This window comes from Leopardus geoffroyi, chromosome B4 (genome assembly GCF_018350155.1).
Source record: "Leopardus geoffroyi isolate Oge1 chromosome B4, O.geoffroyi_Oge1_pat1.0, whole genome shotgun sequence".
In the NCBI taxonomy this organism is placed as follows: domain Eukaryota; kingdom Metazoa; phylum Chordata; class Mammalia; order Carnivora; family Felidae; genus Leopardus; species Leopardus geoffroyi.
In genome coordinates this window covers 82,846,792-82,873,647 of record NC_059341.1, presented here as the reverse complement: position 1 = coordinate 82,873,647, position 26,856 = coordinate 82,846,792, and the positions used below count along the sequence as shown (strand labels likewise).

Genomic DNA, 26,856 nt, shown 5'->3' with positions numbered 1-26,856 from the left:
TACCACCAAAAATCAAGATACAGATTTCTTCATCACCACAATGGAACCTCCCATGCTATATATATATATTGTTTTTTGGTATTTGGTATTTATTTACTTATTTATAAATGTTTATTTATTTTTGAGAGAGAGAGAGTGCATGAGAGTGGGGTAGGGGCAGAGAGTGAGAGGGGATAGAGGATCTGAAGTGGGCTCTACACTGATAGCAGACAGCCCAATATGGGGCTCGAACTCACGAACTGTGAAATCATGACCTGAGCTGAAGATGGACGCTTAAACCGACTGAGCCACCCAGGCGCCCCTATTTATTTATTTTTAAAGTATAATTAACATACATGTTATATTAGTTTCAGGTATAAGGTGCTATCTTTTTATATTTATCTCCTCCCATCCCTGTCCCCTGGCAATCACTAACCTGTTCTTCATCTTTATAGTTTTAATTTAATGAATTTCCAAACTCTTCACTCAAATACAAGAAGTTCTCTGGCAGATTATTTATTTACACGTTGAGCTTCCTTTATTTTTCAGATCCCTCTTGCTTCTTCATTCCCCCCCTTTACCTATGATATTGTGCCTCACTCCAACAATCTGGTCTCACTCCTTTTCTTTCTTTCTTTTTTTTTTTTTTTTAATTTTTTTTTTCAACGTTTATTTATTTTTGGGACAGAGAGAGACAGAGCATGAACGGGGGAGGGGCAGAGAGAGAGGGAGACACAGAATCGGAAACAGGCTCCAGGCTCTGAGCCATCAGCCCAGAGCCCGACGCGGGGCTCGAACTCCCGGACCGCGAGATCGTGACCTGGCTGAAGTCGGACGCTTAACCGACGCGCCACCCAGGCGCCCCACTCCTTTTCTTTTTAAAACCAATTTTTTAAAAAGGTTTCTTCATTTTTCAGACAAGAGGGTGACAAAGTGTGAGTGGGGGAGGGGCAGAGAGAGAGGGAGGCACAGAATCCGAAGAAGGCTCCAGGATCTGAGCTGTCAGCACAGAGCCCCATGCGGGGTTCAAACTCATGGATAGGGAGATCATGACCTGAGCTGAAGCCAGACGCTTAACCCCGACTGAGCCACCCAGGCGCCCCTGGTCCTCCTAAAGGAGGTTTAGGGAAAATCTACATGTCTAAATTTACTAGGCTGGTTTAGGGCTCTTACATTTTCAACTGCCCTCCCTTGCCCCACTATTTATAGCCAGGCTAATTTTGGGCAGCCTCTCTCTCTCTCTTTTTCCTGCTCCTTCCTCCTGTGGCGGGTGAGATGACTTCTCAAATATTTGGGCAGAGGAGGTCAGAAGCAGATTCTTGGCATTCGATTTCAACCTTGGATTTAGCAGGAGCCAGTGGGGTGGAGATGAAGGAAGGCAGAAGCTGTAGGTGCAGAGAGGAAGGCACCTGGGGCTCTAAAGGCATTCTGACTCCTGTTGGAGATCCGGGCTCAGAGTCAGGAGTCCTGGGTTCGATCCTGATTTTACTACTCTGCAGTCACCTATCAGCTCTACTGTCTGGGGCTCTGAGATAGAAAAGGGATGGAGAGGGCAGATCTTGGGGATAATAAAAGTAGGATCCTGGTGCCAACTTGCTGGCAGCACATGTATTTCCTTGATAGTACTTATTTATAGTGCTAGTCCCCTGGAAGGGATGTCCACAAGTGTAGTGTTGCAAAAACAGAGGACCAAACCTTCAAATGTATGGTAACTTACCCAGGGCGAGGACTCTCTCAGGGCCAGCAGAGTGAAAGCCTACCTTTTTGTTTGTTTTTTAAAAGTATAATCTTGGACAAAGAAGTAAGAGAGACAAAGGGAGCATGGGGAAAAATTAGGTAGGACGCATTGGGGCTTTTAAGAAAGGGAAGAAGAGAAAATCTTTCCCCCCCCAAGGTTTCATTTTTAAGTAATTTCTCCACCCAACGTGGGGCTCGAACTTACAACCCTGAGATCAAGAGTCAAATGCTCTACAGACTGGGCCAGCCAGGTGCTCCATGAAAAGAGAAAATCTTTTTTTTAAATACATATTTTAAAAAGTTTATTCACTTTTGAGAGACAGAGAGGGAACAGGGCAGGGGCAGAGAGAGAGGGAGACACAGAATCCAAAGCAGGCTCCAGGCTCTGAGCTGTCAGCACAGAGGCCGAAGGGGAGTTGAAGGGGCTGGAACCCACAAACTGTGAGGTCATGACCTGAGCCTAAGTTGAACGCTTAACCCACTGAGCCACCCAGGCGCCCCTGAGAAGAGAAAATCTCAAGAGTATGATAGAGTTTGAGGGGCAGAGACAACATATAGATATTGAAAAATTGTCAAAGAAGGGTTCCAAGTGACAGAGACAAGAAGAGGGACAAAAAGAGTTTGAGATGAGACAAAACAAGATAGAGAGACAAGGGAAAGATGGACAGGTGGATATACAAAAGACCAACACCCAGTGAGAAGGGAGGTGGGAACAAGCTAGGTTCCAGTTGTCCCAAATTATTTCCTATCTCTCCTCCTGGCTCCGTTTCTGGATTGGAGTTATAAATAGCAGAGGGTTGGAAAATGTCCCCCTCCCTTTGCTTCTGTCTCAGCCTGGGGGAAAGGGAGAGGAAAAGGGACAGGCTTGCAGTTCCCTGTGGAGATCCTTGCAAAGCCCCACCCTGATCCTGCCTGGACCAGTCTGGAACTCTGCCCTCTCCAATGAAGACATCCTTTCCATCCCTCTCCCTCTTGGGTCCAATCTTTTTCATCTTTGCCCTTCTTTGACCCCCCACTCCCTTTTTGCTGCTTAATTTCCTCTTCTTGTATCAGCCTCAGTAATTTTCTTTTCTCCATTCCATTCCTTGTGGGTGTTTTTATTTTCTCCTTTCCTTCCTTCCTTCCTTCCTTCCTTCCTTCCTTCCTTCCTTCCTTCCTTCCTCCTTCTCTCTCTCTTCCTTTCTTCCTTTCTTCTCTTTCTTCTCTCTCTCTTTCTCTTTCTTTCTATTTTGTAATCTTTCTGCCCAAGGTGGGGCTCCAACTCAGACTGGGAGATCAAGAGTCTCATGCTCTATGGACAGAGCCAGCCAAGCGCCAACCCCCCGCCGCCTTTATTAATCAAACTCTTGCCCTTCTTTCTCCATCTCTTTTCTCTTTCTGTTTTCTTTCTACCTGCTTCTTTTGCTCTCCTCTCCAGACCTGCTGAGTTTCTCTCTCTCCTCTTTTCTCTATCTTTTCCTCAATCTCCCTGAATGCTGACGTCGTGGCTAGCGTAGCCGTTGTCATTGCTGGGCGTTTCTGGGGGGGTGGGGGGTGGGATGGCATGGGGCGGGAAGCGGCGTGATTCAAAAAGCAATGAGGCGCTCTACTTGACCTTGGAGAGAAAGGAGCACCAAAGGACCACACAGGACCCTCCCCTTTCATCTCTCCGTCTGCATCTCTCTTCCCAGCCTGCGTCACGCACTTCTCATCTCATACGTTCCTTTCTCGTTTTCGGTCCCTTTCTGTCTGTACTTCTCTCCCCCCCCCCCCCCCCCCCCCCATTCCCAGGCGCCGCCCGCACCACTCGCGGGTTTGGGCTGGAGTGGGGGAAGGGCAGGAGCGCGCAGGCTGGGGCGGGGCCGAAGCTGGGGTGGGGATCCCGCCGAGCCAGGCCCGTTCCTACCCGGAGTCGCCAGCCTGGGCATCCCTTTGCGGCGCAGAGAAGCCTCCACCTGCCGCGCGGGCGAGGGGCGGGGCCGAGGGCGGAGCCGGGGTGCGGGGCGGCGCCCCTAGGAGCGGAGGCGGGAGCTCGGGCTTACCCTTGGGCTGCGGCCGCTGCAGTTGCCCTGGAGGGGTGCTGGGGCGGCGGGGCGGTGGGGCGGCGGGAGAGGGGGGCGAGGCGAGAGATTGCGAGACCCCTGAAAGATCTGCGAGACGCGAGACCAGAGGCTCGCCGTGGGAGACCTGGAGCTTGGGGCGCGAGCGAGTTTTCCTGCGCTCGTGGGAAGCGCGCGCAAGGTTCGCCGCATGGCCGGGACTCCGGGCCGTGGTCCTCGGGGCCCCCCCGGGATTTGTTACCTTCTTGGCTCCCTGCTGGCCGGACTGCTCTGCTCGGGGGCTGTCGCCTTCAATCTGGACGTGATGGGCGCCCTGCGCAAGGAGGGCGAGCCGGGTAGCCTCTTCGGCTTCTCTGTGGCTCTGCACCGGCAGTTGCAGCCCCGACCCCAGAGCTGGTGAGTCACCGCACCCGCCCAGAATCCCCGTGCCCGAGCCACAGATTTCCCCCAACCCCCATCCCATCTCTCAGTCTTCCAACCCCACGACGACTCAGGCTGTCCACAGATACCCCACACTCCAACCTTGCCTCATCTGTCTTGGGTCTGGAGGCGTACCCTCAGGCTCTGAGACCCCGAGGGTCTTGCTTTGGGGATGAGTTGGGAGAGAGAGGTTCTTGTCTTGGCAGGGAACGATCTCCTTTTGTTTTCCCCCCAACTTGCATCCTTGCTCCAGTCCCAGGGTCTGTGACTCCCCTCCGTCAGAGGGCTGAATTTCGTCAGGAAGAGGGACTGAACGTCTTGTCTCTGCTTAGGGCAGGAGGAGAGGGAAAGGGCAGAGAGATTGAAGACATCCTGGGAAGGATGGAGGGTTAGACTCATAAGTTCCTGTGAGAACATTGCCATGGGATGGAATTAAGACAGCAGGACACTGGAGACCAGGGGAGACCTGCCATTTATTTCTGTGGCTCAAGAATATGAGGCTGGGAGAGGACCTGGGAGGGTACAGGGCAGCCTGTACTAGGTGGTTTGATTATGGAGCAGAAAACAGAACCCGCAAAAGTTGTAGCAGCAGCAGCAGCAGCAGCAGCAGCAGCAGCAGCAACAGCGACAGAGACTCAAGAAGGATGCTGGCCAGGCTTGTGCTCCCTTTCCTCCTCCTCAGGAAATTTCCAGGTCTAGGAATCCCAGTAGTGGGGGAAGGCAGGGAGGCGTGAGGGGCAGAGTACAATTCTAGTTATTTCCTATTCAGTTCAGGACTCATTGGGAGAGGGACACATATGTGTGGGGCCTATGTCTGTCATGTTTCATATCCTATTGGCTCCAGCTACATGTATGATTTTAAGAAGAGAGACAAGAGGAAGAAAGCTTCCCACGCCCTCCTGCCAGGGGCTTTTCTTTCCTAGGCCAGAGCCTAAGCCACACTAAGTGTCCATTACTGGGATCAATGCTGTCCATTGGGATTGTCTCCTCCTGGATAGTGTTTGCTTGGGGGCAGAGGGTAGGGACAGGAGCTCATTTCTCTTCCCCAGCTTGGGAAGGAGGGGCTAGCTCTAATCTTCTTCCATTATCCCTGTCATCAGGGAGCATGGTCAGTGGTCCCCCACCCTTTGGGAGAGATAGAAAGCAACTGACTTCATCTCTTCAGCCTTCTGTCTGCTTCCTACCTCATCTTGTCTCTCCCTCCCTTCTTCCCCCATCGGCCAGAGTTCCAGGACTGGAGGCCTTTTTAGGACATGCTGAACTCTCCAAGCTATTTCCAGGCAAATTCTAAGTTATTTTTAATAGCTTGGTCTCTTGTCATTTCCCCCTCCTCTCTGAAGGTGGCCCCTTGACTCTGTCTCCCAGAGCCAAACTGGGGGCACTCCCAGAGGAGCCTGACTGTCTAACCCTGCTTTGGTTCCTGCAAGGGGTGCTCTGCTGCCTGGTGGCACGTGAGAGACCAGGTACCTTGCTCAGTCCCTAGCTTTTGAGTTTCAGTTTGCCTTCACCAGCACCCACCGATTGAAAGGCTTCACCCATTGTGATGTCTTTCAGTCTTGCCCCTGGATGAGACTTTGAAGTCTAACCTTCTTGGCTCTGTGGTTTCAGCCTCATTTATATCTTTCAGCTGTAAAGTGGAGTTCAACCGTAGGACTACCAGATAGAGTTTTTGTGGGGATTAAGAGTTCTTAGTATGTATAAAACCCTTAGAATAGCGCAAAGTCCACAGGGAATGCTGTGAAAGTGTTATTCCTGTTACTGTTATTCCTGTATCATGATCCACAGAGCTAGAGAATAGCTTTAGTGCCTTACTGCAAACCTGGATCCAAAGGCTTGGCCAGATCACCCCGGTTGAGTCAACTTTCGGGCCAAGCACCCCCCCTCTCCCCCCAGAGGGCCACCCAGTTTGAGAGAGTCAGAGAGGGCAGGCCTTGGGTCAGAGCCCTGGAGTGTGTGCAGAATTGAGAGGTGTGGTGGTAGTGGGCTACTCCTTTGCTTCTACCTGGCCAGGCTCCTGGGGAATCCCTCTGCCCCCAGCTGCCAAGGTGTTCTTGCTTTTGTCTGCAATGGGTACAGCTGTGGCTGAGAACCAGTGGTTGGGAGTCAGTGTCCAGAGACCTGGGGTGGCGGGGGACTGTGGGATGAAGCCAGAAAAGGGTGTGGCTAGGGCAGAGGTGGAGGGACTAGAGAAGCTGTGTGCGGGAACTCTTGTTCCCAGGTTGGGTGGGCTGGTCTGTTCTCCACCGAGAGTGAGGCTGGCCGCATGTATGTGCACAAGCCTCTTTCTTCCATATGGACCTCTTCCCTCCATCCTCCTCCCCACTTAGACCTCTAGGGGAGAAGTGAACACTAAACACTGATATTAGCTTCTTCTGGTTCTTAGCTATGTGTTGACCAGCGGAGGCACTGGGTGTCTCTGGGAGTCCACACAACGTGTGCGTTCAACAAATGCATCCACGTGCCTCCTATGGGGCAAGCGCAGAGATGAGTAAGATAGCCCCAGTCCTCCAAGACATGGCCATCTCTGAGTTTGGTGATGGGGCGGGGGGGGGGGGGTACTGCGGACTTGTTGGAAGGTTGGCCGTGTCATTTCCTTTTTTGTGCAGGGTACCCTCCCCTTCCCTTCCTCCTGTTCTTTCTCTGGAGTGGTCTCAGTGTTCTGGAGATGGCCCATCATTGGCTATGGTGGAAAAGGCATGGGTTTTGGAGTTAGGCAGATGTGGATTTGAATTCCAGCATCCTACTTAATGTATGTGAGTGAGTTTCCTCCTCTGAAAGACGAGAAAGGAACACTCATATAGGATTGCTGTGACGCTTAAAAGAGAGAATGCATGTAACTTGCCCAGCCTGATGTCTGCAACCTAGGTAGAGGGTGACAAATGTTCGTTCCTCATATCCTTGGCATCTAGCCTAGGGCCTTGCCCATAGTAGGTGCTGAAGAAATACTACTTCCTTGTCTCACCAGTGCCTGACACAAGGCTTGGCAGATGCTAAGTTCTCAATACATAGCTGTTGATGAATGCCGAATGCACGCTGTCTTCCTTGCCACTCCCTGCCCCCTCCTCACTCTGGACACTGGCTCTGACGCGGGATGACAGCTTCTAAGAGACTAGAGCTGTGGGAAGGGAGTGTGGCTCTGTGCCCTCCCCTCCCCCTCAGGACTGGCACAGTGCCCCATAGATGCCTGTCTGCAATATTGCCCGACACCACTTTGGGCCTCATCCCCAGCAAGGGAAATGGAGGAAGAATGTGGGAGAGAGGCCTCGAGGTTTCCCTGCTTCCACTTTTGAGTCTCTCCTTCTGTGAAGAGAGATCCTTGTAGTCAGCTGGGTGCCAGTCACCTCACCTTACCCCTTCCTTCACTCCTGGCCTGGGGTCCAGCCCCAGGGGACCCAGGCAGCCTTCATTCCCAGCACAGTCCTCCCCTGGGGAAAAAACCTTGGCTGTGATCATGGAAAATTGTCCTGCCAAGAAAGTTGTAGCTGGGAAAGCGTCTGAGGGGGAGGTAGGAGAGAGGACAGGGTGGGGGCAGGGAGGGTGAGAGGAATGGGGAAAATCATGGGTGTGGGGAGGAGGAGGAACAATGGGGAAGGGGATTCAGGACAGGGGCAGAAAATGGGGGTAGGATTGGAGACAGAGGAGAAACTGGCCCCTACCTCCAGGCCAGCTGTCTGACGGAATCTGGGGTTGGCAGGGTTGCTGGGGGTGGGGTGGGGTCTTTGGTGGGCCCCGGATGAAGCGTGGGGGAACAGGCCCATATCTAGCCTCTTGCTCGGCCTCTGAGGCTGCTCCCTGGGCCACCCTGTGGTACCAGTGTGGGCTCCTGTTGCTTCTGCTCTCAGCATTCTTGGCATTTCTGGGAGGGTTCTAACTGGACTGGGTTTGGGGAGGAGGGTAGAGCTTGGGGATGGGGCCAGGAAGTGGGTAGGGAAGGCCTGGTCAGGAACAGGTGCTGGGAACAGGCGGTTCTTTCAAACTAGCAGCACTGGCCAGGCTGCTTTGTTTGGCACATGCGCACGTGTGTGTATCTACAGTGCATGTGGCCCCTCATCCAGATAGTATGTGCGTGTGTAATGTGATGATTGCATGGCCAAGTATATTAATTTGTCCTCGCCAGACTTGGGGAAACTGACTTCTGGCCCTACTCCTTAGTTCTCCACACTCGGCTTGGTTCCGAGGGGTCGGAGCTGGGCAGCCCTGGGGAGGCACAGCGTTCTGTCTGCTAACTCCTGCTCCTGTCCCGTTGTGCAGGCTGCTGGTGGGTGCTCCGCAGGCCCTGGCTCTGCCTGGGCAGCAGGCGAATCGCACTGGAGGCCTCTTCGCTTGTCCCCTGAGCCTGGAAGAGACCGACTGCTACAGAGTGGACATCGACCGTGGAGGTGTGGTCCCTGTAGGGGTGGGGAGGGGGTGCAGCGCATGAAGGGGAGGAGAGGACTTGGCCTCCTCTTCCCTCTTCTTATTCCCAGTGTCCTGCCTCCAGCTGATGTGCAGAAAGAAAGCAAGGAGAACCAGTGGTTGGGAGTCAGTGTTCGGAGCCAGGGGCCTGGAGGCAAGATTGTCGTGAGTACCACTCCTTGTGACCGTATGCAAGGGTGGGGTGTGTGAGTGTATATATGGTGTGCATGTGCACAGGTGTGTTTATAGAACACAGGCTGGCATGTAGTATGATGGCCTAATTCCCAGGACCTCAGGGAGATAGAAAAAAGGTATAAGACATGGTCTCTGTCCTTATTTTTATTTTATTTTATTTTTATTTTTATTTTTAGAGAGAGAGAGTGAGTGTGAGCCGGGGAGAGGGGCACAGGGAGAGAAAGAGAGAGAATCTTAAGTAGGCCAACTCAGGGCTCAAACCCATGACCCTGAGATCATGATTTGAGCCCAGATCAAGAGTTGGATGCTCAACAGACTGAGCCACCCAGGTACCCCTGGTCCCTGTCCTTATAATTTAAAGCCATCTATCTATCTATCTATCTATCTATCTATCCATTTGTCAAACTCTTACTGAGAACGTTTTAAACATCAGGTGTTGTGCTAGCTACTAAGAGAGGAAACGTAAAGACAAGGAAAAGCCTGGTCCATGGCGCAAAGAGCCTACCACATAGTTCTGGAGACGCTCCTTCTCTCTTTTTCTTTGCGTGTTTCTCTCTGTACCATCACTGACACGCAGATGCACAATTAAGCCACTGTGGGGCAGAATATGGTTAATGTTAAGTGAGGGGTACGGTCATTGTGTGAAAGTCCAAAAGAGAGTGGACAGAAAAGACTCCTGCAGGTGGCAGAGATCTTAGGCAACCTTTCCAGAATGAGCAACGTGTCAGGAGCAGAGAGGGGAGGAAGTTCTTTGCAAAGTGGTGGCACTTACCAAAGTGTAGAGACAGGACCAGCTTGGCGTGCTGGGGACAGGCACATATGGCATGGTCAAAGAGGCAGAGTGCTGTGTGCTGGCTTAGTCGTACCTGCGGGTGCCCAGGCAGAATGTGGAACAAGGCTTCTTCCCTTCTGGGACAAGCGAGTGGGCACAAGTGGGATAGTTACGTATATATTGCCTACCACTGAGCTGGGTGGCGGTGCTCACATGATGTATGTGTCTGTGTGCATGTGTGTGTGTGCTCACGAAACCGTGCCTGCCACACGTCTGCATGCGGGCTGCGTGGCTCTCGTGGGTCATTGGCCCACACAGTGGATGACCCCACATCCCTTCCTCCCACAGACCTGTGCACACCGGTATGAGGCACGGCAGCGAGTAGACCAGATCCTGGAGACCAGGGATGTGATCGGTCGTTGCTTTGTGCTAAGCCAAGACCTGGCCGTCCGTGATGAATTGGATGGCGGGGAATGGAAGTTCTGTGAGGGTCGCCCCCAAGGCCATGAACAATTTGGGTTCTGCCAGCAGGGCACAGCTGCCGCCTTCTCCCCTGACAGCCACTACCTCCTCTTTGGGGCCCCGGGAACCTATAACTGGAAGGGTGAGTCACTCCTTGGGGAGGGGAGAAGGGAACCAAAATGGCCTCTTACCTCAGAAATGGGATTGGGAGCAGCACGTGGCCGAGCATGCCCACACATTCACCACCACGTAGCCCTGGGGCACTGGCACATCTCCCACCCCCATCGTGCCAGCACACACACAAATGGGGGCGTCTCCTGTCTTTCGAATGGCTGAGTGTTCCTTACCACGCTGGCATGAACCCCCACGTGCACGGCTGGGCCTGCTCACTCCCCAACCTCATCACCCCCATCCCCGTGTCCGCACGTTGCCGCTGGCCGAGCTGACACTTGGTGAGTGGGACAGCAAGTCTGTGGGGCCAGGAAGCTTGGGCTGGGGAAGGGGTAGAGACAGGGCTGCACGGGAGACCAGGGGCGTCCCCGTGTGCCTGTCTAACTGGCATCTGGCCTGAGAGGTGCTCCTAGCTCCCTGCCCCGGAGCACTAATGGGTCTGTCCTTGCAGGCACCGCCAGGGTGGAGCTCTGTGTGCAGGGCTCGGCGGACCTGGCGCACCTGGACGACGGGCCCTACGAGGCGGGGGGTGAGAAGGAGCAGGACCCCCGCCTCATTCCGGTCCCTGCCAACAGCTACTTTGGTAGGGACCCCTCCCTGGCCCAGAGCTGCTCTAACCCTCTGCTCCTCTCTCTTGTCATCCCTCTCCATGCTCCCATCCTTCTGTGTCTTTGTCTCTGGCTTTCACCCTGTCTCTCTCTGTCTTTCTGTCTCTGATTCTTATCTCTCTGGCCTCTTTGTCTCTCTCATATTCTTTCTCCACCTCTTCCTCGTGTACCTTCTTCTTCTTGCCTTTGTGTCTGACTCTGTCTCCCCACTCTGTGGCCCCTCCTCTGGATGTCCCTTCCCTGGTGTCTCCCCCTACCTGCCCCCCGCAGGGTTGCTCTTTGTGACCAACATTGATAGCTCAGACCCTGACCAGCTGGTGTATAAAACTTTGGACCCCGCTGACCGGCTCCCAGGACCAGCCGGAGACTTGGCCCTGAATAGCTACTTAGGTTTGTAAGCTTCCCTGGGCCCTGGGGGCTTGGCCTGGCCTCCCCTCCTCTCCTGCCCTGCCCTGCCCTCACCAACACACACCCAGGGAAATCCATGTTGGGCCCAAATTTCAGAGAAGAGCTGGGCGCGGTGACCAGGCCTGAGAAGATGCCCCCAGGGGGATGGCCTAGGGGGATGTGACCTGGGGTCTCCATGGAGGAAGAACCAGGTGGGCTGAGACCGTACTGGGAAAGAAGGAGGGTGGAGCTTTAGTGGGACTTTCTCTGAAGGGTGGACGGTGGGCACATGCCCGAGAAAGCCCTAGCCTTGTTGGTAAGTCCCTCTCCTTGTCTCAACTGCATCCCTCTGCAGAGGGGGAGGAAACGAGGCCTGGGAGATGTATGGGTGAACCAAGTTCTTTCCCACTCCCCTTTGGCTCCCCTCTGTCCACATGAAGACTTCCTCTCCCTGTGAGTGCATTGGGAGTGGGGGCAAAGAAGGTGCATTGGATGGGACCAGGGCCACCTGGGTGTGCAGAGGGGAGACGTTCCCTGGGAACTTTACGCGTGGTGCCCTGCTCAGCTCCTGCCCAGCTGGCTGGCCTTCCTAGTCATTGCCTTTGTCTTTCCTCCCCAGTCCCCAAGGCTGATCTCATCGCACTTCTTTGCCAAACTCCAGCCTCTGGGTGTGGGAGGGCTTCCAGGGCTCTGGAGGGGGAGGTAGAGCAGTCCGGCTGTGGTGCTGATAACTTGGAGGGCACCTCTATCTTTTGGCTCTGGACCTGTGAGGAGGGGACAAAGTGGGGGGAGCTTGGATACACCCTGGCTCCTAAATCTTTTGGGGAGTGCTCACTGGTAAGCCGCCCCACCCAGGTTTCTCCATCGACTCGGGGAAGGGTCTGGTGCGTGCAGAAGAGCTGAGCTTTGTGGCAGGGGCCCCCCGTGCCAACCACAAGGGTGCTGTGGTCATTCTGCGCAAAGACAGTGCCAGTCGCCTGGTGCCCGAAGTTATGCTGTCTGGGGAGCGCCTGACCTCCGGCTTTGGCTACTCACTGGCTGTGGCCGATCTCAATAATGATGGGTAAGAGTGGGCACAGGGGAGTGCAGCCTGGGGGAGGTTGGGTCTAGGAGGTCTCAGGGGCCTCTGGCGTCTGTCTGACTCCCCTGGTTGGGGAGGGAGCCACACTGACTATTTCCCTCTCTCCATAGCTGGGCAGACCTGGTAGTGGGTGCCCCCTACTTCTTTGAGCGCCAAGAAGAGCTGGGGGGTGCCGTGTATGTGTACATGAACCAGGGGGGTCACTGGGCTGGGGTCTCCCCTCTCCGGCTCTGTGGCTCTCCTGACTCCATGTTCGGGATCAGCCTGGCTGTCTTGGGGGACCTCAACCAAGATGGCTTTGCAGGTGTGATTGGGAACTGGAAAGCCTCAGGGGTGGGAGGGGGCAGGAGCAGGGATGGGGAAGTGCCTCAGAGGTCAAGGGGGAGGCCTTCTGAGGGCTCTGAGAGAGAAGCAACCTGGGCTCACATCTGAGCTTTATCATTTTACCACCTTTGGGACATTGGGCAAGTAACCTTTCTGATAGTCATATCTGCAGAGAGTAGCTAAGAGGCTTAAAGATGATGTGTGTAAGGTGCCTGGGACTTAGTAGCCTCTCAATGAAATAGAAAGCATATTATATGGAACTGAGTGATTGAGGGAAAGTTGGGGCCTGGACCCCATCTTCCCGCCCCGCCCCAGTCTGATTACCTTTCTCCCACACCCACAGATATCGCTGTGGGGGCTCCCTTTGATGGGGATGGGAAAGTCTTTATCTACCATGGGAGCAGCCTGGGGGTTGTCATCAAACCTTCCCAGGTAAGAGGGGGTCGTTGGGATGAGGTGTGGGGGTAATGGGTGTGGGGGAAATAAAGGGGCCACAACAGCAGAGGGCAGGGGGCAGGCTGGGGGTGATGCTGGTGGGGAGCTGATGGTCTGGTTCTGCAGGTGCTGGAGGGTGAGGCCGTGGGCATAAAGAGCTTTGGCTACTCCCTGTCCGGTGGCCTGGATGTGGATGGGAATCATTACCCAGACCTACTGGTTGGCTCCTTGGCTGACACTGCTGTGCTCTTCAGGTGATCAGCCCCCTCCTCTGCCTTTGCCTCTCCCTCCTTAAGGCCAGCTCTTCTCTTTCCCTGCCTCATAGTCTCATGTTTCTTGTGCTCTCAACTCCTCATTCCACAGGGCCAGACCCGTCCTTCATGTGTCGCATGAGGTCTTCATTGCTCCCCGAGCCATTGATCTAGAACAGCCTAACTGTGCTGCTGGCCACTCAGTCTGGTGAGGTGGGATCCAAGGGGAGGCAGGGAGAATTCAGGGTCCATTTTCCCCTTTTCTTCCTCTGCCCAGTGTGGGGCTGGGGACTGGGGCTGCGACAGGAGTGAGGTGTTGGCCCATCGGTCTTGCCTGGCTCAGGAGCTACCCTTGCCCCCACAGTGTGGACTTGCGGGTCTGTTTCAGCTACATTGCAACCCCCAGCAGCTACAGCCCTATTGTGGGTGAGTGAGGTTCCCCTCCCATTTTCCACCCTTTGGGTTTCAGGGTGGGTCACTCTGAGGTGGAGAGAAAGGCATCTCAGAGATAGGGTCAGATTAGAGCAGTTCTCCAGCTCACTGGCTCCCCTCCTCTCCCCACACGCCATAGCCCTGGATTATGTGTTAGATGGGGACACAGACCGCAGGCTCCGGGGCCAGGTCCCCCGTGTGACCTTCCTGAGCCGTGGCCCAGATGACCCCAAGCACCAGGCCTCAGGCACCGTGTGGCTGAAGCACCAGCATGACCGAGTCTGTGGAGACACCATGTTCCAGCTACAGGTGGACACTGACCCCTTGGCCTCTGAGAGTCATTGTCATTGCATGGTCTCTTTTTGTTGATTCCTCTTAGCTTCTTCCCAAACATGCTTACACCTCATTTTCTGATCTCCACTTTTGGGAAGCCTCCCTTATAGGCTGACCTTCTCCTCGCCAGCTGCCTTCTTGTGTCTTCCGCCTTCTATGTCCAGAGTACAAGTTCTGTCCTCCCTGGAGATGGAGATGGCAGGTTCCCCTGTCACACATGGTCCTCAAAGCCCTAGATCCTGGGCTCCTCCCTTTTCCATCCCAGTCGCTTTCCCTCCCCTTTGCTCTGGTCTCCACCTCTCTCCTTCACCTCCCTAATCTTCTTGCCAGGTTTCAAAATCTGTCCTAGATCTGGTTGGGGCCTGAAGATTGTATCCTTGTCCATCTTTCCTCTTCCCAGGAGAATGTCAAAGACAAGCTTCGGGCCATTGTGGTGACCCTGTCCTACAGTCTCCAGACCCCACGGCTCCGGCGACAGGCTCCTGGCCAGGGTCTGCCCCCAGTGGCCCCCATCCTCAATGCCCACCAGCCCAGCACCCAGAGGGCAGAGGTGAGCCATGGGTTCTGGTTTAGCTCAGGAGAAGGGGCTAGGAGAAGCAGTGGTCATTGTCCCTCCCAGTGACATGCATTTGTAGCTTTCAAAACTCTTTTATGTGCTACCTCAGCAGTTCCTCATATCTCTCGGTGCTGTGACAAGTAGACCCCCAAATGGAAAATGGCCCAAGTGATCATGTGTTCCTAGTCAGAGGGGACACTAATCCTCCATCCCATGCATTCATTCAGGGGCCTGGGCTCATAGGGATCTGCCATCTTCAGATGTGGCCTCCAAGGTCCTTAGGTAGCCTCCCTCCTTATCACCCGGAAGGAAGAACATGAAGCCCCGTGTATGGCCCTCCTGGCCAGTCTGGAAGGGATGCTCTTCACTTCTCTTCATGTTCTAAATCTGGAACTCAGTTACATGCAAGGAAGGCTAGGGAAATGTGGCCTCGCTGTGGACTTACCTGCTGGCCTCTACCTTGTCGTCATCACATGCTTGTTTTACTGAAAAGGACACAGCACAGGATGGTCAGTGACCAGCTCAATATCACACAGCTAGTAAACAGCAGATCTGAGAGTTGAACACAGGTTGCTTAATCTTGTGATACTCTACCCCACTGTATGCCTTAGTGACACATTCATCCCCTGTCTCACACCTACGAATCACCCTCTCCTCAAATCTCTCCTTAGATCCACTTCCTGAAACAAGGGTGTGGTGAAGACAAGATCTGTCAGAGCAACCTGCAGCTGGTTCATGCTCGCTTCTGTGCCCGGGTCAGCGACACGGAGTTCCAACCTCTGCCCATGTGAGGAGGAGTGAGGGGTCAGGTGGGGTGGGAGGGCGAGAATTCAAGGAAGAGAAGGAAGCCCCCTCAGGAGGGCCAGGCCGAGGCTGGGGAGGATCCGTGATAATTCAGAAGATGAGGATCAGTGATGGGGCCATAGGAGCTCTCCTGGCGAAGAATAACAAGCCTTCACGATATATGATAGTATATGTATGTGAATGTATACGATAATATAAAGTTTACATACAGCTCACTGTTTAGTCTTCCCAACCCGGTGAGGTAGGAATTATTATTAGTCCCTTTATAGATAGAGAACGGGGGCCTTGAGAGGTTAAGTCACTTCCCCCAGGTGGGTAAGTAAGGGAGCTTGGACCGGAAGGGAGGTCTCCTGACTCCTAGTCTGATCCTCTGGAGTGTGGGAAGACCTGAGGTTTGGACTGGTGTGGAGGCCAATGTGAGGGAGCTGGTGGGAGGAGAGACTCAGGGGGTAGAAGCAGGCAGCGTGCACTGGGCGAGGAGGAGGCAGGAGTGGGAGAGGCAGAGGGAGGTGTTCAGATTTAGAGTGAATGGGATCTGACCTCCAGGGATGCAGATGGGACAACAGCCCTGTTTGCCCTGAGTGGGCAGCCAGTCATTGGCCTGGAGCTGACGGTCACCAACCTGCCCTCGGATCCAGCCCAGCCCCAGGCTGATGGGGATGATGCTCATGAAGCCCAGCTTCTGGTCACCCTCCCTGCCTCCCTGCACTACTCAGGAGTCCGAGCCCTGGACCCTGTGGTGAGGACCTGCAGCGGGGTGGGGGTGGGGTCTTGGGGGCTCCAGTAACCCAAACTAACCTCTTCTTCCCTCCCCACTGCAGGAGAAGCCGCTCTGCCTGTCCAACGAGAATGCCTCCCATGTCGAGTGTGAGCTGGGGAACCCCATGAAGAGAGGTGCCCAGGTGAGCATGTCAGCCCTTATCTCTGTTGGAGTGCCCGTCTAAGCCCAGACCCCTTCTCCTGCCCTTAGCCTTCCCTGACCCTAATCTTTCTCCACTCTTGGTCTAGGTCACCTTCTACCTCATCCTTAGCACCTCAGGGATCACTATTGAGACCACAGAGCTGGAAGTGGAGCTGCTGTTGGCCACGTAAGCCTGGTGGGGCCAGGGTGTGGTGAGGGTGGGGGCAGCTTGGTTGATGTCCACCTGGGTGGGGCTCTGCTGTCTTCATCTGAGCCCTTGGGGTGGTGCCTGTGCCCCCTGCCCATGCCTGCTCCTGCTCATATGCCAGGATCAGTGAGCAGGAGCTTCATCCGGTCTCTGCCCGAGCACGTGTCTTCATTGAGCTGCCGCTGTCCATCACGGGGTAAGCTCCGACCAAATGGGCATATCTGCTGGAAGGGGGGACGCATTGCTACTCCCAAGCCCTGGCCCGGGCTCTGCCTACTGACCCTCCAATCAGCCAGGCCCCAGGCTTCCTCAGCCCCCGTTTTGACCCTTCTGCGCCAGGGTGGCCATTCCCCAGCAGCTCTTCTTCTCTGGTGTGGTGCGGGGCGAGAGCGCCATGCGGTCTGAGAGGGATATAGGCAGCAAGGTCAAGTATGAGGTCACGGTGAGTGTCCTGGTAAGGCCCCTCCTTTTTTGGCACGTAGAGAGGCTGAGACATGTCCCAAGAGCTGTGGTTCTTCTACCCTATGGCGGCATGATGGTTCAGCAAGTTCAGGGCCTCCCCTTGCTCCTGGACCTTGGTTGTGGGCAGGTGTTTGTGTTGGGGCCTCAGTTGACCATTTTCTGGTCATGTCTGTATGGACATCTCACCTACTGGTCTGGGTAGGCCATGAGGTTCCAGGGAAGCTTTTCTGCCAGGGCCATTAGCTGGGGGATGGGGACAGAGGGGGAGGGATGATGTTTCTCCTTAGAACTCTGCCCTTGCTTGACTGGGGCCTCCCACCCTTGCAGTGACATCTCCAGGTCTTCCTGGTTTGGAGTGGGCAGAGAATGATGCTTGGTGGGGTCTAGGATCCCGAGTCTTTGTTGAAATTCTGCTTCCTGAGGCCTTCCCCTCAGCCCTTGTCTCCTCTATCTCTGCAGATTTGGGGCCTGTTCAAAAACCAAGCTCCCTCCCTTCATATTTATTTGTGCCCACAGGTCTCCAACCAAGGCCAGTCGCTTAACACCCTGGGCTCTGCCTTCCTCAACATCATGTGGCCCCATGAGATTGCCAACGGAAAGTGGCTGCTGTACCCCATGCGGGTGGAGCTGGAGGGCGGGCAAGGGCCTGGGCAGAAGGGGCTCTGTTCCCCGAGGCCCAACATCCTCCAACTGGTGAGGCTTAGGCAGGGTGGTCGGGGCCACTGAAACAGGGTGGGGGTGGTTAGACTTTGGGGATGTCGTGGGGTTGGGAAGCCGGAGGGAGGGCCAGGAAGAAGGCAGTGGGGGAGGAGAGGCCACCTCAGGATTGCTGCTTGGAGGGATGCTCACTGCCTCCACTCCCTGCATCCAGGACGTGGACAGCAGGGATAGGAGGCGGAGGGAGCTGGAGCAGCCGGAGCAGCAGGAACATCCTGAGCAGCCAGAGCCCAGCACATCCTGGTGGCCAGTGTCCTCTGCCGAGAAGAAGAAAAACATCACCCTGGTGAGGGCAGGGCAGACATGGTACAGTCGGAATGAAGGGCAGGGGTGTTGGTGCTGTGACGGGATGCTGGGGGACATAGAGCTTTAGGGGGTGGCTGCCTGAGAGGCTGGCCTGTTGAAAGGTGTGATGGCCAGACACTTGGACAGAGTTGACAAGACAGGTTACGTCACAGCTGCTGACATTACAGGTCCCCTATGGCCACCAAGTACTCAGTCCAGAGCAGGGCACTTGACCTACAGCCAGTTAGCCGCACAATCAATTCCTTGTTTTACATAGTTTGGTTCTTTAAGTAGATATATTGAGCCGACGAGCACGCGCTCTGTGCTCGACCCTTGTAGGATGGTGCTGGCAGTGAGAGTGTGGAGGGGCAGACTAGGGGGGTGGTGGTGGGGGCAGACTATGGCCTGGTTGCAAGGAGGTGAATCCCAGCTATGGAGGAGTGGGCAGTAGAAGGACTCAAAGAGACAGTTTGCAGGGGGATCTTAAACAGTTGGGCCAGCTCTGGTGTCATCTGTCTGGGAGGGAGCTCCACCAGAGCACCTGTTTCTTGTGGGGGCCCTCAGCCTCCCTGCTCCACTAGAGCATAGCAGAAGCATGGCAGGAGGCAAGATGAAGGCACGTGCGGGTAGTCCGAACTTGAAAAACAGCAGACTCCCTGTTACGTGTGTTGTCCTGCTTTTTCTACATGACTAATTTCCCTTGAAAGGCCTCCCTTTTTTTTTTTAAATTTTTTTTTTTTCAACGTTTATTTATTTTTGGGACAGAGAGAGACAGAGTATGAACGGGGGAGGGGCAGAGAGAGAGGGAGACACAGAATTGGAAACAGGCTCCAGGCTCTGAGTCATCAGCCCAGAGCCTGACGCGGGGCTCGAACTCACGGACCGCGAGATCGTGACCTGGCTGAAGTCGGACGCTTAACCGACTGCGCCACCCAGGCACCCCAGAAAGGCCTCCCTTTTTAATAAGAACTTGAAATCTATTCTTTTGCTGAAGATTGCTTTTAGAGGGGGGCGCCTGGGAGGCTCAGTTGATTAAGTGTCATTGATTTCGGCTCAGGTCATGATCTTACGGTTCACGGATTTGAGTCCCACATCAGGCCTGCTTGGGATTCTCTCTTTCTCTTTCTCTGCCTCTCCCCTATTCTCTCTCTCTGTCTCTCTCTCCCTGCACCCTTTCTCAAAGTAAAGAAATAAACTTAAAGACTTTAAAATTGCTTTTAGACAAACCGATCAAGGATTCTTGAAGTGCTCAAAAGTGGCAAAATAAAAGACCATGCAAAGAATTCGAATGCTTTCAAAGCACACTTCGGTACATGAAGTGTGGTGACTATAACACAAATTTTAGGCAATTGGATCATCAGGTGGAATTGGGCCAAGTGAACTTAGGTCTGACCTGGAAGGAGCAGGGCTTAAGTCCCCTGTCCCACAGCAGCTCCTGGGACAGCCTCCTCCTCCTTCTGTGCGTTTGGGCTTAGTGTAGGCATGTGGCTTTGCCCACCATGGACCTGGGTTCAAATATCTGTTCCACCACTTACCAGCTTTGCTAGCTGTGCAACTTGAGGCAGGTCACCAGGCCTTTTTTTTTTTTTTTAAGATTTTATTTTTATTATTATTATTTTAATGTTTATTTCTTTCTGAGACAGAGAGAGACAGAGCATGAGTGGGGGAAGGGCAGAGAGAGAGGGAGACACAGAATCAGAAGCAGGCTCCGGGCTCTGAGCTGTCAGCACAGAGCCCGACGTGGGGCTTAAACTCACAAACCATGAGATCATGACCTGAGCTGAAGTCGGTCGCTCAACCGACTGAGCCACCCAGGCGCTCCAACATTTTATTTTTAAGTAATATCCAAGCTCAGTGTGAGGCTCAAACCCACAACCCTGAGATCAAGAGTTGCATGCTCCACGGACTGAGCCACGCAGGTACCCCCCTCTTTTTTTTTTAAAAGTAATTTCTATACCCAAAATGGGGCTTGAACTCATGACCCCGAGATCAAGAGTTGCATGCTCCACTGACTCAGCCAGCCAGCAGTCCTGCACCTGGCCTCTTTGAACTTTAATTCCCTAGTTTGGAAAATGGGGATGATAATAATATGCACCTTGCAGGACAGTTGGAAGCTTTAATAGGTACCTTGCAGGTAAGTGGTGCTCAGTAAAGGGAGCCATTGTTATATAACATAAGCATTCATTGGGGAAGTTTCTCTGCTGCTGATGTCAAGTAAGAGACCCCCTCCCTGCTCTCCACGTATTTCAAGGCCAGATAGACCAGATTTGGGGTAGGCTGCTCTTTTGGACCATGGGGTTAGTTTGGGAAGACTTCCTGGAGAAGGTGAGTTTGAGGTTGGGTAAGGAAAATGGGAGAGACATGAGTGAGGAACAAGGGGAAAAGGGGGTCCAAGGTGTCGGAGCTCATGGAGGGATGGAGTGTAGGCACTGGGCAGACTCTGTGTCTGTGTGAACACATATGTGAGGGCGTTGGGCCCTCCGTATGCTCAGAGGGCTGGGGCCAAGTGGCTCAGAGCCCTGCCTGTCCTTGTCCCTAGGACTGTGTCCGGGGCACTGCCAACTGTGTCGTGTTCAGCTGCCCTCTATATAGCTTTGACCGAGCTGCTGTGCTGCACGTCTGGGGCCGCCTCTGGAACAGCACCTTCTTGGAGGTAAGAGCCCTGTGGGGGTGCCGGACTGGTGTCTTCTTCCCCAGCAGTCTGTCTGGGACTCACCGCTGCTTCTGCCTTCTCCCGAAATACAGCACACTCTTAACCCAAGACAGACAGAAATACCCTCTGGGTTGGGGACCCTTCCATTTACAAATTCAGGAGCTGGGGGGGAGGGGAGATGGGGGGCATGGGGCATTCAGGAGGAGGCTGTCCTTCCCTGCTCCCTTAGGAGTACTCAGCTGTGAAGTCCCTGGAAGTGATTGTGCGAGCGAACATCACTGTGAAGTCTTCTATCAAGAACTTGCTGCTCAGAGACGCCTCCACAGTGGTGAGCTGCAGGCCTGGGGATGTTGGGGTGAGGAAGCTCTTCTTTCCCTTTGTGCCAGCCCTTATTCTCTTAACCCCTCATTCCCCAGATCCCAGTGATGGTTTACCTGGACCCTGTGGCTGTGGTGGCAGAAGGAGTCCCCTGGTGGGTCATCCTCCTGGCTGTACTGGCCGGGCTTCTGGTGCTGGCGCTGCTGGTGCTGCTCATGTGGAAGGTGAGGCTTGGGGAGGTGGGGCCGGGGGTCTTCCCTGCCAGGCAGGTGGCCTTTCATGCTGTGGTTCTCCTTCCCAGCCACACTCTCATTTGTTCAGCCAGCCTGCACTCAACACTTGTATGTCCCAGGGACTCTCTCAGGCTTTGGACATCTCAGAGAGAAGTCAGATGCAGATCTTGGCCTCAAGGATTTGAGAGTCAGTCTAGTGGGGGAGGTGAGCCTTGTAGTTAAGGGCAAGGCAGAAGGCGCTAAGGCAAGACAGTGCAGTGGGAGTTCAGAGGTGAGAGAGCTTGAGAGCAGTTGGCTTAGAAGAAGGTGCGGTTGTAGGATGTGGATGTGGGGGATGAGGTGGGTGGGATCACGGGAGGCAAAGTCATAGAGGCAGGGAAGTGTGGTCTGATCTCACTGGAGCCTGGCAGGTAAGGCCGAGAAGGGAACTGTGACACAGAAGGCACAGCAGGTGACACTTACCTCCAGGGACTACCTCCAGGACTGAGTTCAGAGCCTCTACATACCAGGCTCTACCTGGAACTGTCTTCGTACATAGTATAGATGGAATCACATTTGTGTCTGGGGTTCCATGTAAAAGCATGCACATGCACATGTCAGTACACGGAATCACATCCACCATCAGTGGTCATACCCTGAACCACATGCCACAATGGGGCTCTGGGGAACCATGCATGTTCTTGGGGCCCCGTGGAGGACTGGCCCTAGTCTTCCCTGGACCAGTTGCTGACCAAGCACACTGTTGGGCAAATGTGAGTCATCAGTGGACCAGGCCTCTGGATTAGCATCCAAACTGTTGGGAGCCTGGCCAGTCTTAGGGGAGATGGATACCTTCATGAAACTGGCACCAGACTCCCTGCTCCCTGCTCCCTGCTTTCATGGGAGGGGGACAGAGCAGAGATAAGGGCCTCCATCCTTCTTGAGTCTTCCCATCCTCCACCTCTTTTGCTCCCTTCCCCCCCTTGACATCCCAGTGTGGCTTCTTCCATCGGAGCAGCCAGAGCTCGTCTTTTCCCACCAACTATCACCGGGCCCGTCTGGCTGTGCAGCCCTCGGCCGTGGAAGCTGGGGGCCCAGGGACTGCGGGGTAATTGTGTGTGTGCATGTGTGTGCGTGTGCGCGCGTGCGTGTGTGTGTGTGTGCGCACGTGTGTGTGTGTGTGTGTGTGTGTATGTGTGTGTAACTGTGAGTAGAGCCCCCGGCATTCAGGGGACCAAGAATGTGCAGGGTGAAGAACTGAGATTGCATGAGGGTGGTGTGAGTTCTAGGAACTGGGGTGGGCGGTTATCATAAGGGTGAGATTATAAGGGTGAGTATACATAGCCTGAGGCATGCGCAGAGGGGTGGGTGGGCTCCCAGCATATGAGCATGTGGGAGTGCAGGAAGGTTCGTGCATGGCTTTTCTGTGGGCATGGGCGTGCAGAGACAAACATGCAAGGACATGCCGTGCAGTTGGAGCATGTAGGAGTCTCAGGCAGTCCTGAGTGTGAGTGTGCAAGGGACACATTTCCACTTTTCGTGTGTAAGGGCCAGCATGTTCACGATGTAGGAAGGGGCTAGGCCACCATATTCATGGATGAGAGGGCCCTGCCCTGAGGAAGATGCCATTTGAGTACTCGGGCTGTGTGCATCTGAGGCTCGAGAGGAGCCATTCCAAGTATGCAGGGGTCTAGGGAGCGATGTTTTGCCTCAGATCTCGTTTATGTCCTGGGGCATGCTATTGGGTCTCTTAAAAAGTTTGGGTGGGGTCAGCGGTCCTGACGTTCCATCTTCAACTCCCTCTTCCAGGAGCCAAGGGATATGTCCTTGGTCCTGCACCCTTGGCCCCTCCTGGTCTTTCTCTTTCTGTGAGTGAGGACCTGGGGACCCCGCGTTGACTGTGGCACCTGCAGGGGCCGCGCACTGCACTGGATGCTGTCCAACGCAACCCCTTTCAGCCGTAGTTGGTACTTTCTGTCCCAGTGATGATGGAGGCAAGGCTCTGTGCTGTGCTGATATCTGCTCCAGGGACCTCAGCCCTGCACACTCCTCACATTGGGCCTGGTGTCCTTACAGATGGGATTCTTCAAGCGGGCACGGTACCCCGAGGCCACTGTGCCCCAGTACCACGCGGTGAAGATCCCACGGGAAGATCGACAGCAGTTCAAAGAGGAGAAGACGGGCACCATCCTGAGGAACAACTGGGGCAGCCCCCGGCGGGAGGGCCCCGATGCACACCCCATCCTGGCTGCGGATGGGCACCCTGAGCCAGGCTCAGAGGGGCATCCTGTGTCAGGCACCGCCTAGCTGCTTCCGTCCCAGCCTGGCCTGTGGGTCCCCTCCACCCTTTCCCCAGATATGGCTCCTTGGGATGAAGAGGGTAGAGTGGGTTGCTGGAGTCCCATCAGGATGTGACAGGATCTGTTTCCTCAGGGGCGTAGATGTCTCCCCCCACCCCCTACAAGGAGCACCTCCCAAAACTTCCCCTTAGAACACACTTCCCCTTAGAACACTGTGAGATGAGGGCAGATCAAGAATGGGGTTGTGGGGGTCGGGGGAGAAGGGCAGTGAGGTCCTGATGCAAAAGTGGGAGAGGGGACTCTAATCCCTCCTTCTCCCATTCACCTTGTTTAATAGGACCCCAAGGACCTGTCCCCCTGAAAGTGCCTTAAACCCAGAGGGTTGGAGAGGAGGTTGTGTTGCCGACTCAGGGGTTCTTCTCTCCCTAGTTCCCCCTCTCCTCTGACCTTAGTTTGCTGCATCAATCTAGTGGATTTTATCTATTTATTAAACAATATTTGAGGACAAAACCTCTGACTTCTTTGCTGAGTCCTGCTCCCCATTGTCCAGGATCTCCAGGGTAAGATTGCTTCTCTCTGCACCCCCCACTCCAGCTCCAGACAAAGCTGGTAGTGGGAGGGAGGGTTGGGGGGCCGGCGGCGTGCATGTATCATGACTTTTGTGACCAGTCCCTGGAGGTACGTGCTTCAGACAGAGAGGAGGGGGAGCTCTACTGTGGGAACAAAGGAAAGGGACAGGGAACTGGCCTAGGAGTGGGTGGGCAAAAATTGGGAGACCCAGTCTAGGAAAGGAGAGAATATCACTTTCCTCCCTGTGGTCAGGGTGGGAATGGAGTTCTTTCACTTTGTTCATTTTTTTTTGAAAGTAGATTTCACACCCAGTGTGGGGCTTGAACTCATGACCTTGAGATTAAAAGTCACGTGCTCTATTGACTGAGCCAGGCTGGCGCCCCAGAGCTTTTTCACTTTGGAAGGAAGAATTGAAGTCAGACTCCTGGCAGAGGTGGAGGGAAGGAGGAAGAGGGGGTGGTGGAGGGAATGACTTCTTTGCCTAGATTTCTCTCAGGGGAAGACAGACTTAGCAGGTAGGTGGGATTGCTCTGGCTGGAGGCAGGGCTTGGGGAAGGGTTATTTTATAGCCTTTCCCATGATGTGGGGCCCAATAGGTAACCACTTGAAGGGAGGGGGTTGTTGTTCCATTTGGAGTTCAGAGAACTGGGCACTCTCCAGATCCTTCCAGGTCTCTCTGGTGACGCAGCAGCCATCCCCAATGTGTTTCCAAGTAGGCTCTAAAACTTGCTGCCACAGGAAGGCCCAGCTGCCACGGGGCTCAGCCACATGCTCCCAGAAGAAGAACACTCCTCCCTGGGAGAGAAGAGTTAGTGTCACTTACTTGCTCCATTCCACACCCTTCCTCTCACTTCACTCCCACCCTGCTGACCAAACCTGGTCAAGCCTCTTAGTGAAGCAGGGGTTGCCGGTCTGCAAGTTTATGAGGGGAATTGATCTGCTCCTGACTTTTTCTGCAGACTTTGGCTCCCACCCTCCCACTCAAAAGTGCATGTAAGGAACCTCCCAGTGGGGATGACTGGTGAGAGATCTTTACAAGATGGCCAGAGGAACAACCTAGCCAAGGGCAGATAGATGGTGAGATGGAGAGACAAGAGCAGAGATCTCACTGTGTACAGAGATGCTCACTTCCGAAACTCAGATGCGTACACCCAACCTCTTCCTTTGGCCAACATCCCAGGGAAACCTTGCGCCTGACTTCTAACACTGGGGTTCCTTCAGCTCTTGTCTCCTTGCTGAACCCTCTCTGAGTGATCTCATGTACCCCTGTGCTCTGAATTTACCAGCTACAAGCTGGTGACTTCCAGATCACTATCTTCAGGCTACACCTTTTTCTGACTTCCAGATCTGGACTTCTAACCGCCTCTGTGACTTTTCCTCCTGGCTGTCTCAGTGGCATCTCAGGCCTAACAAGCCCCAAATAGGTTTCTCCCATTTCAGCAAATGACACTTCCCTCTAAACCTCCCTCCCTCCACCAGTCACTCATGCCAGAAACCTGGAAACCATCCTAAACTCCTTTCCACGCTCAGTTCAAAATCTTATAGATTCTATTTCCCCTAATATCTCTATCTAGAACACTCTTTTATTTTCCCCACTCCTCCACAACCTGCTTAATCTCTCAGATCTCAATGTAAAACCTCACTTCCTTAGGTGTCCTTCTCCCCTCCTCCCATCTTCCCCTACCTCCCAAACAACCCCTGTGTAAGGTGGCTCTCCTGTGTGCTTCCACAGCATCCTATTCTGCCCCATCGAAGCCCTGGTCCTATTTGCTCTTCACCAGCAGATGGGGGTGGATGGGTGTCTAATGCGCTAGTACAGCACATACTCCTTTCTGGAGCGGCCACTGCTGCCTTTGCCTGCCCCCTGCCCATTCCCTCTCCCTTCTGCTTACCGGCCTCAGCACTCTCTGGACCTCCTGCAGGACCCTCCTCGGACTCTGCACAGAGCACAGCACCAGGGTGCTGACCACCACGTCCATGGACCCGTCGGCCAGTTGTTTCATGTCCTCTCCGGAAGCCAGCACAAACTGTTCATATTGGAGATGCCTGTTCTCAGCCATGCTCTTTGTCAGCAACTTCTCCATGTGGGGGTTTGGGTCCAGGCAGGTGATCCGGCAGCCAGCTGGGTAGAACTGGAAGTTGGCACCAGTGCCGCAGCCCAGCTCCAGCAAGGCCACCTTCCCGGAGCCTCCCGTAAGCCTCTTTATCTGGCCAAAGAGCTCCCGTTTCTTACTCTCCATCTTTTTGTTGCTCTTGGCAGTCAGTACCGCCATTAGGTAGGGGAAGTAGCTTTTGCACAGGGGCTGCCAGCAGCCCAGCAGGGCCATCAGGTGCAGGGGCAGGGTCAGGAGCAGCACCAGCAGCTGCAGGAGTCGGACCAGGACATCCATGACAGACCGACTCTGAGTGGTGCTTCCGCTGGGGCGTTGGCCTTTTCTCTCTTTGCAGTCACTGCAGACAGGAGTCTCTCTTCCTCCTGTGACAGGACTTTGTTCCCTGTGTCCTCATTGTCAATTTTTTCTTTGCCAGGATGGGGGAGGGTGTATGGAATACCTCCGGAGGGCTCAGCTCTTTTAGCCCTACAGGCTCTTCAACAAGTTTTATGGGGGATGGAGGCACAGGTGGTGCTAGTGTCCTGAGTTCCGGGGTGCTCTGTCAGTTGAAGGCAGAAAGTGCCGATCATTTCAGAGAGGAGTGGGAAGGGCGGAGACAGATATGTCTCAGGTCACAGCTTCATGGGGGCCAAGTGCTGGGACAGAGCTGACTCATGGGCATGTGCTGGCCTCATTCTGTCCCCGGGACGTGCACAGGTTATGCAAGCTGGAAACTCTGGTTGGATTCTCCTGGCA

At 54.3% G+C, this 26,856-nt stretch overlaps 2 protein-coding genes across 7 annotated transcripts; one reads left to right on the top strand and one right to left on the bottom strand.

Annotated features, from left to right (window-relative positions):
* Nucleotides 1-3,779: 3,779 nt before the first annotated feature.
* Nucleotides 3,780-23,947, top strand: ITGA7 (integrin subunit alpha 7). 6 transcript variants are annotated; one of them, XM_045462837.1, is made up of 27 exons: nucleotides 3,780-4,151; nucleotides 8,427-8,554; nucleotides 8,656-8,735; nucleotides 9,886-10,141; nucleotides 10,622-10,753; nucleotides 11,049-11,168; nucleotides 12,021-12,228; nucleotides 12,357-12,550; nucleotides 12,914-13,002; nucleotides 13,132-13,259; nucleotides 13,369-13,464; nucleotides 13,621-13,682; nucleotides 13,828-13,997; nucleotides 14,422-14,571; nucleotides 15,249-15,364; nucleotides 15,928-16,120; nucleotides 16,203-16,283; nucleotides 16,390-16,469; nucleotides 16,612-16,686; nucleotides 16,830-16,932; nucleotides 17,469-17,645; nucleotides 17,824-17,955; nucleotides 20,494-20,607; nucleotides 20,837-20,935; nucleotides 21,024-21,149; nucleotides 22,133-22,245; nucleotides 23,214-23,459. In XM_045462837.1, the coding sequence occupies exons 1-27, from the start codon at nucleotides 3,946-3,948 to the stop codon at nucleotides 23,272-23,274; spliced, it is 3,489 nt and encodes a 1,162-aa protein (XP_045318793.1). In that variant the 5' UTR covers nucleotides 3,780-3,945; the 3' UTR covers nucleotides 23,275-23,459. The 6 variants fall into 6 exon arrangements, with proteins under 6 accessions (XP_045318793.1, XP_045318791.1, XP_045318792.1 ...); XM_045462835.1 differs by lacking the exon at nucleotides 22,133-22,245 and having other exon boundaries at nucleotides 3,781-4,151; nucleotides 23,214-23,947; XM_045462836.1 differs by lacking the exon at nucleotides 22,133-22,245 and having other exon boundaries at nucleotides 3,782-4,151; nucleotides 10,622-10,699; nucleotides 23,214-23,947.
* On the bottom strand, nucleotides 23,908-26,721 carry METTL7B (methyltransferase like 7B). The gene is made up of 2 exons (XM_045462841.1): nucleotides 25,900-26,721; nucleotides 23,908-24,802 (listed from the first exon to the last, which is right to left on the bottom strand). The coding sequence occupies exons 1-2, from the start codon at nucleotides 26,395-26,397 to the stop codon at nucleotides 24,566-24,568; spliced, it is 735 nt and encodes a 244-aa protein (XP_045318797.1). The 5' UTR covers nucleotides 26,398-26,721; the 3' UTR covers nucleotides 23,908-24,565.
* Between the last annotated feature and the right edge of the window lie 135 nt (nucleotides 26,722-26,856).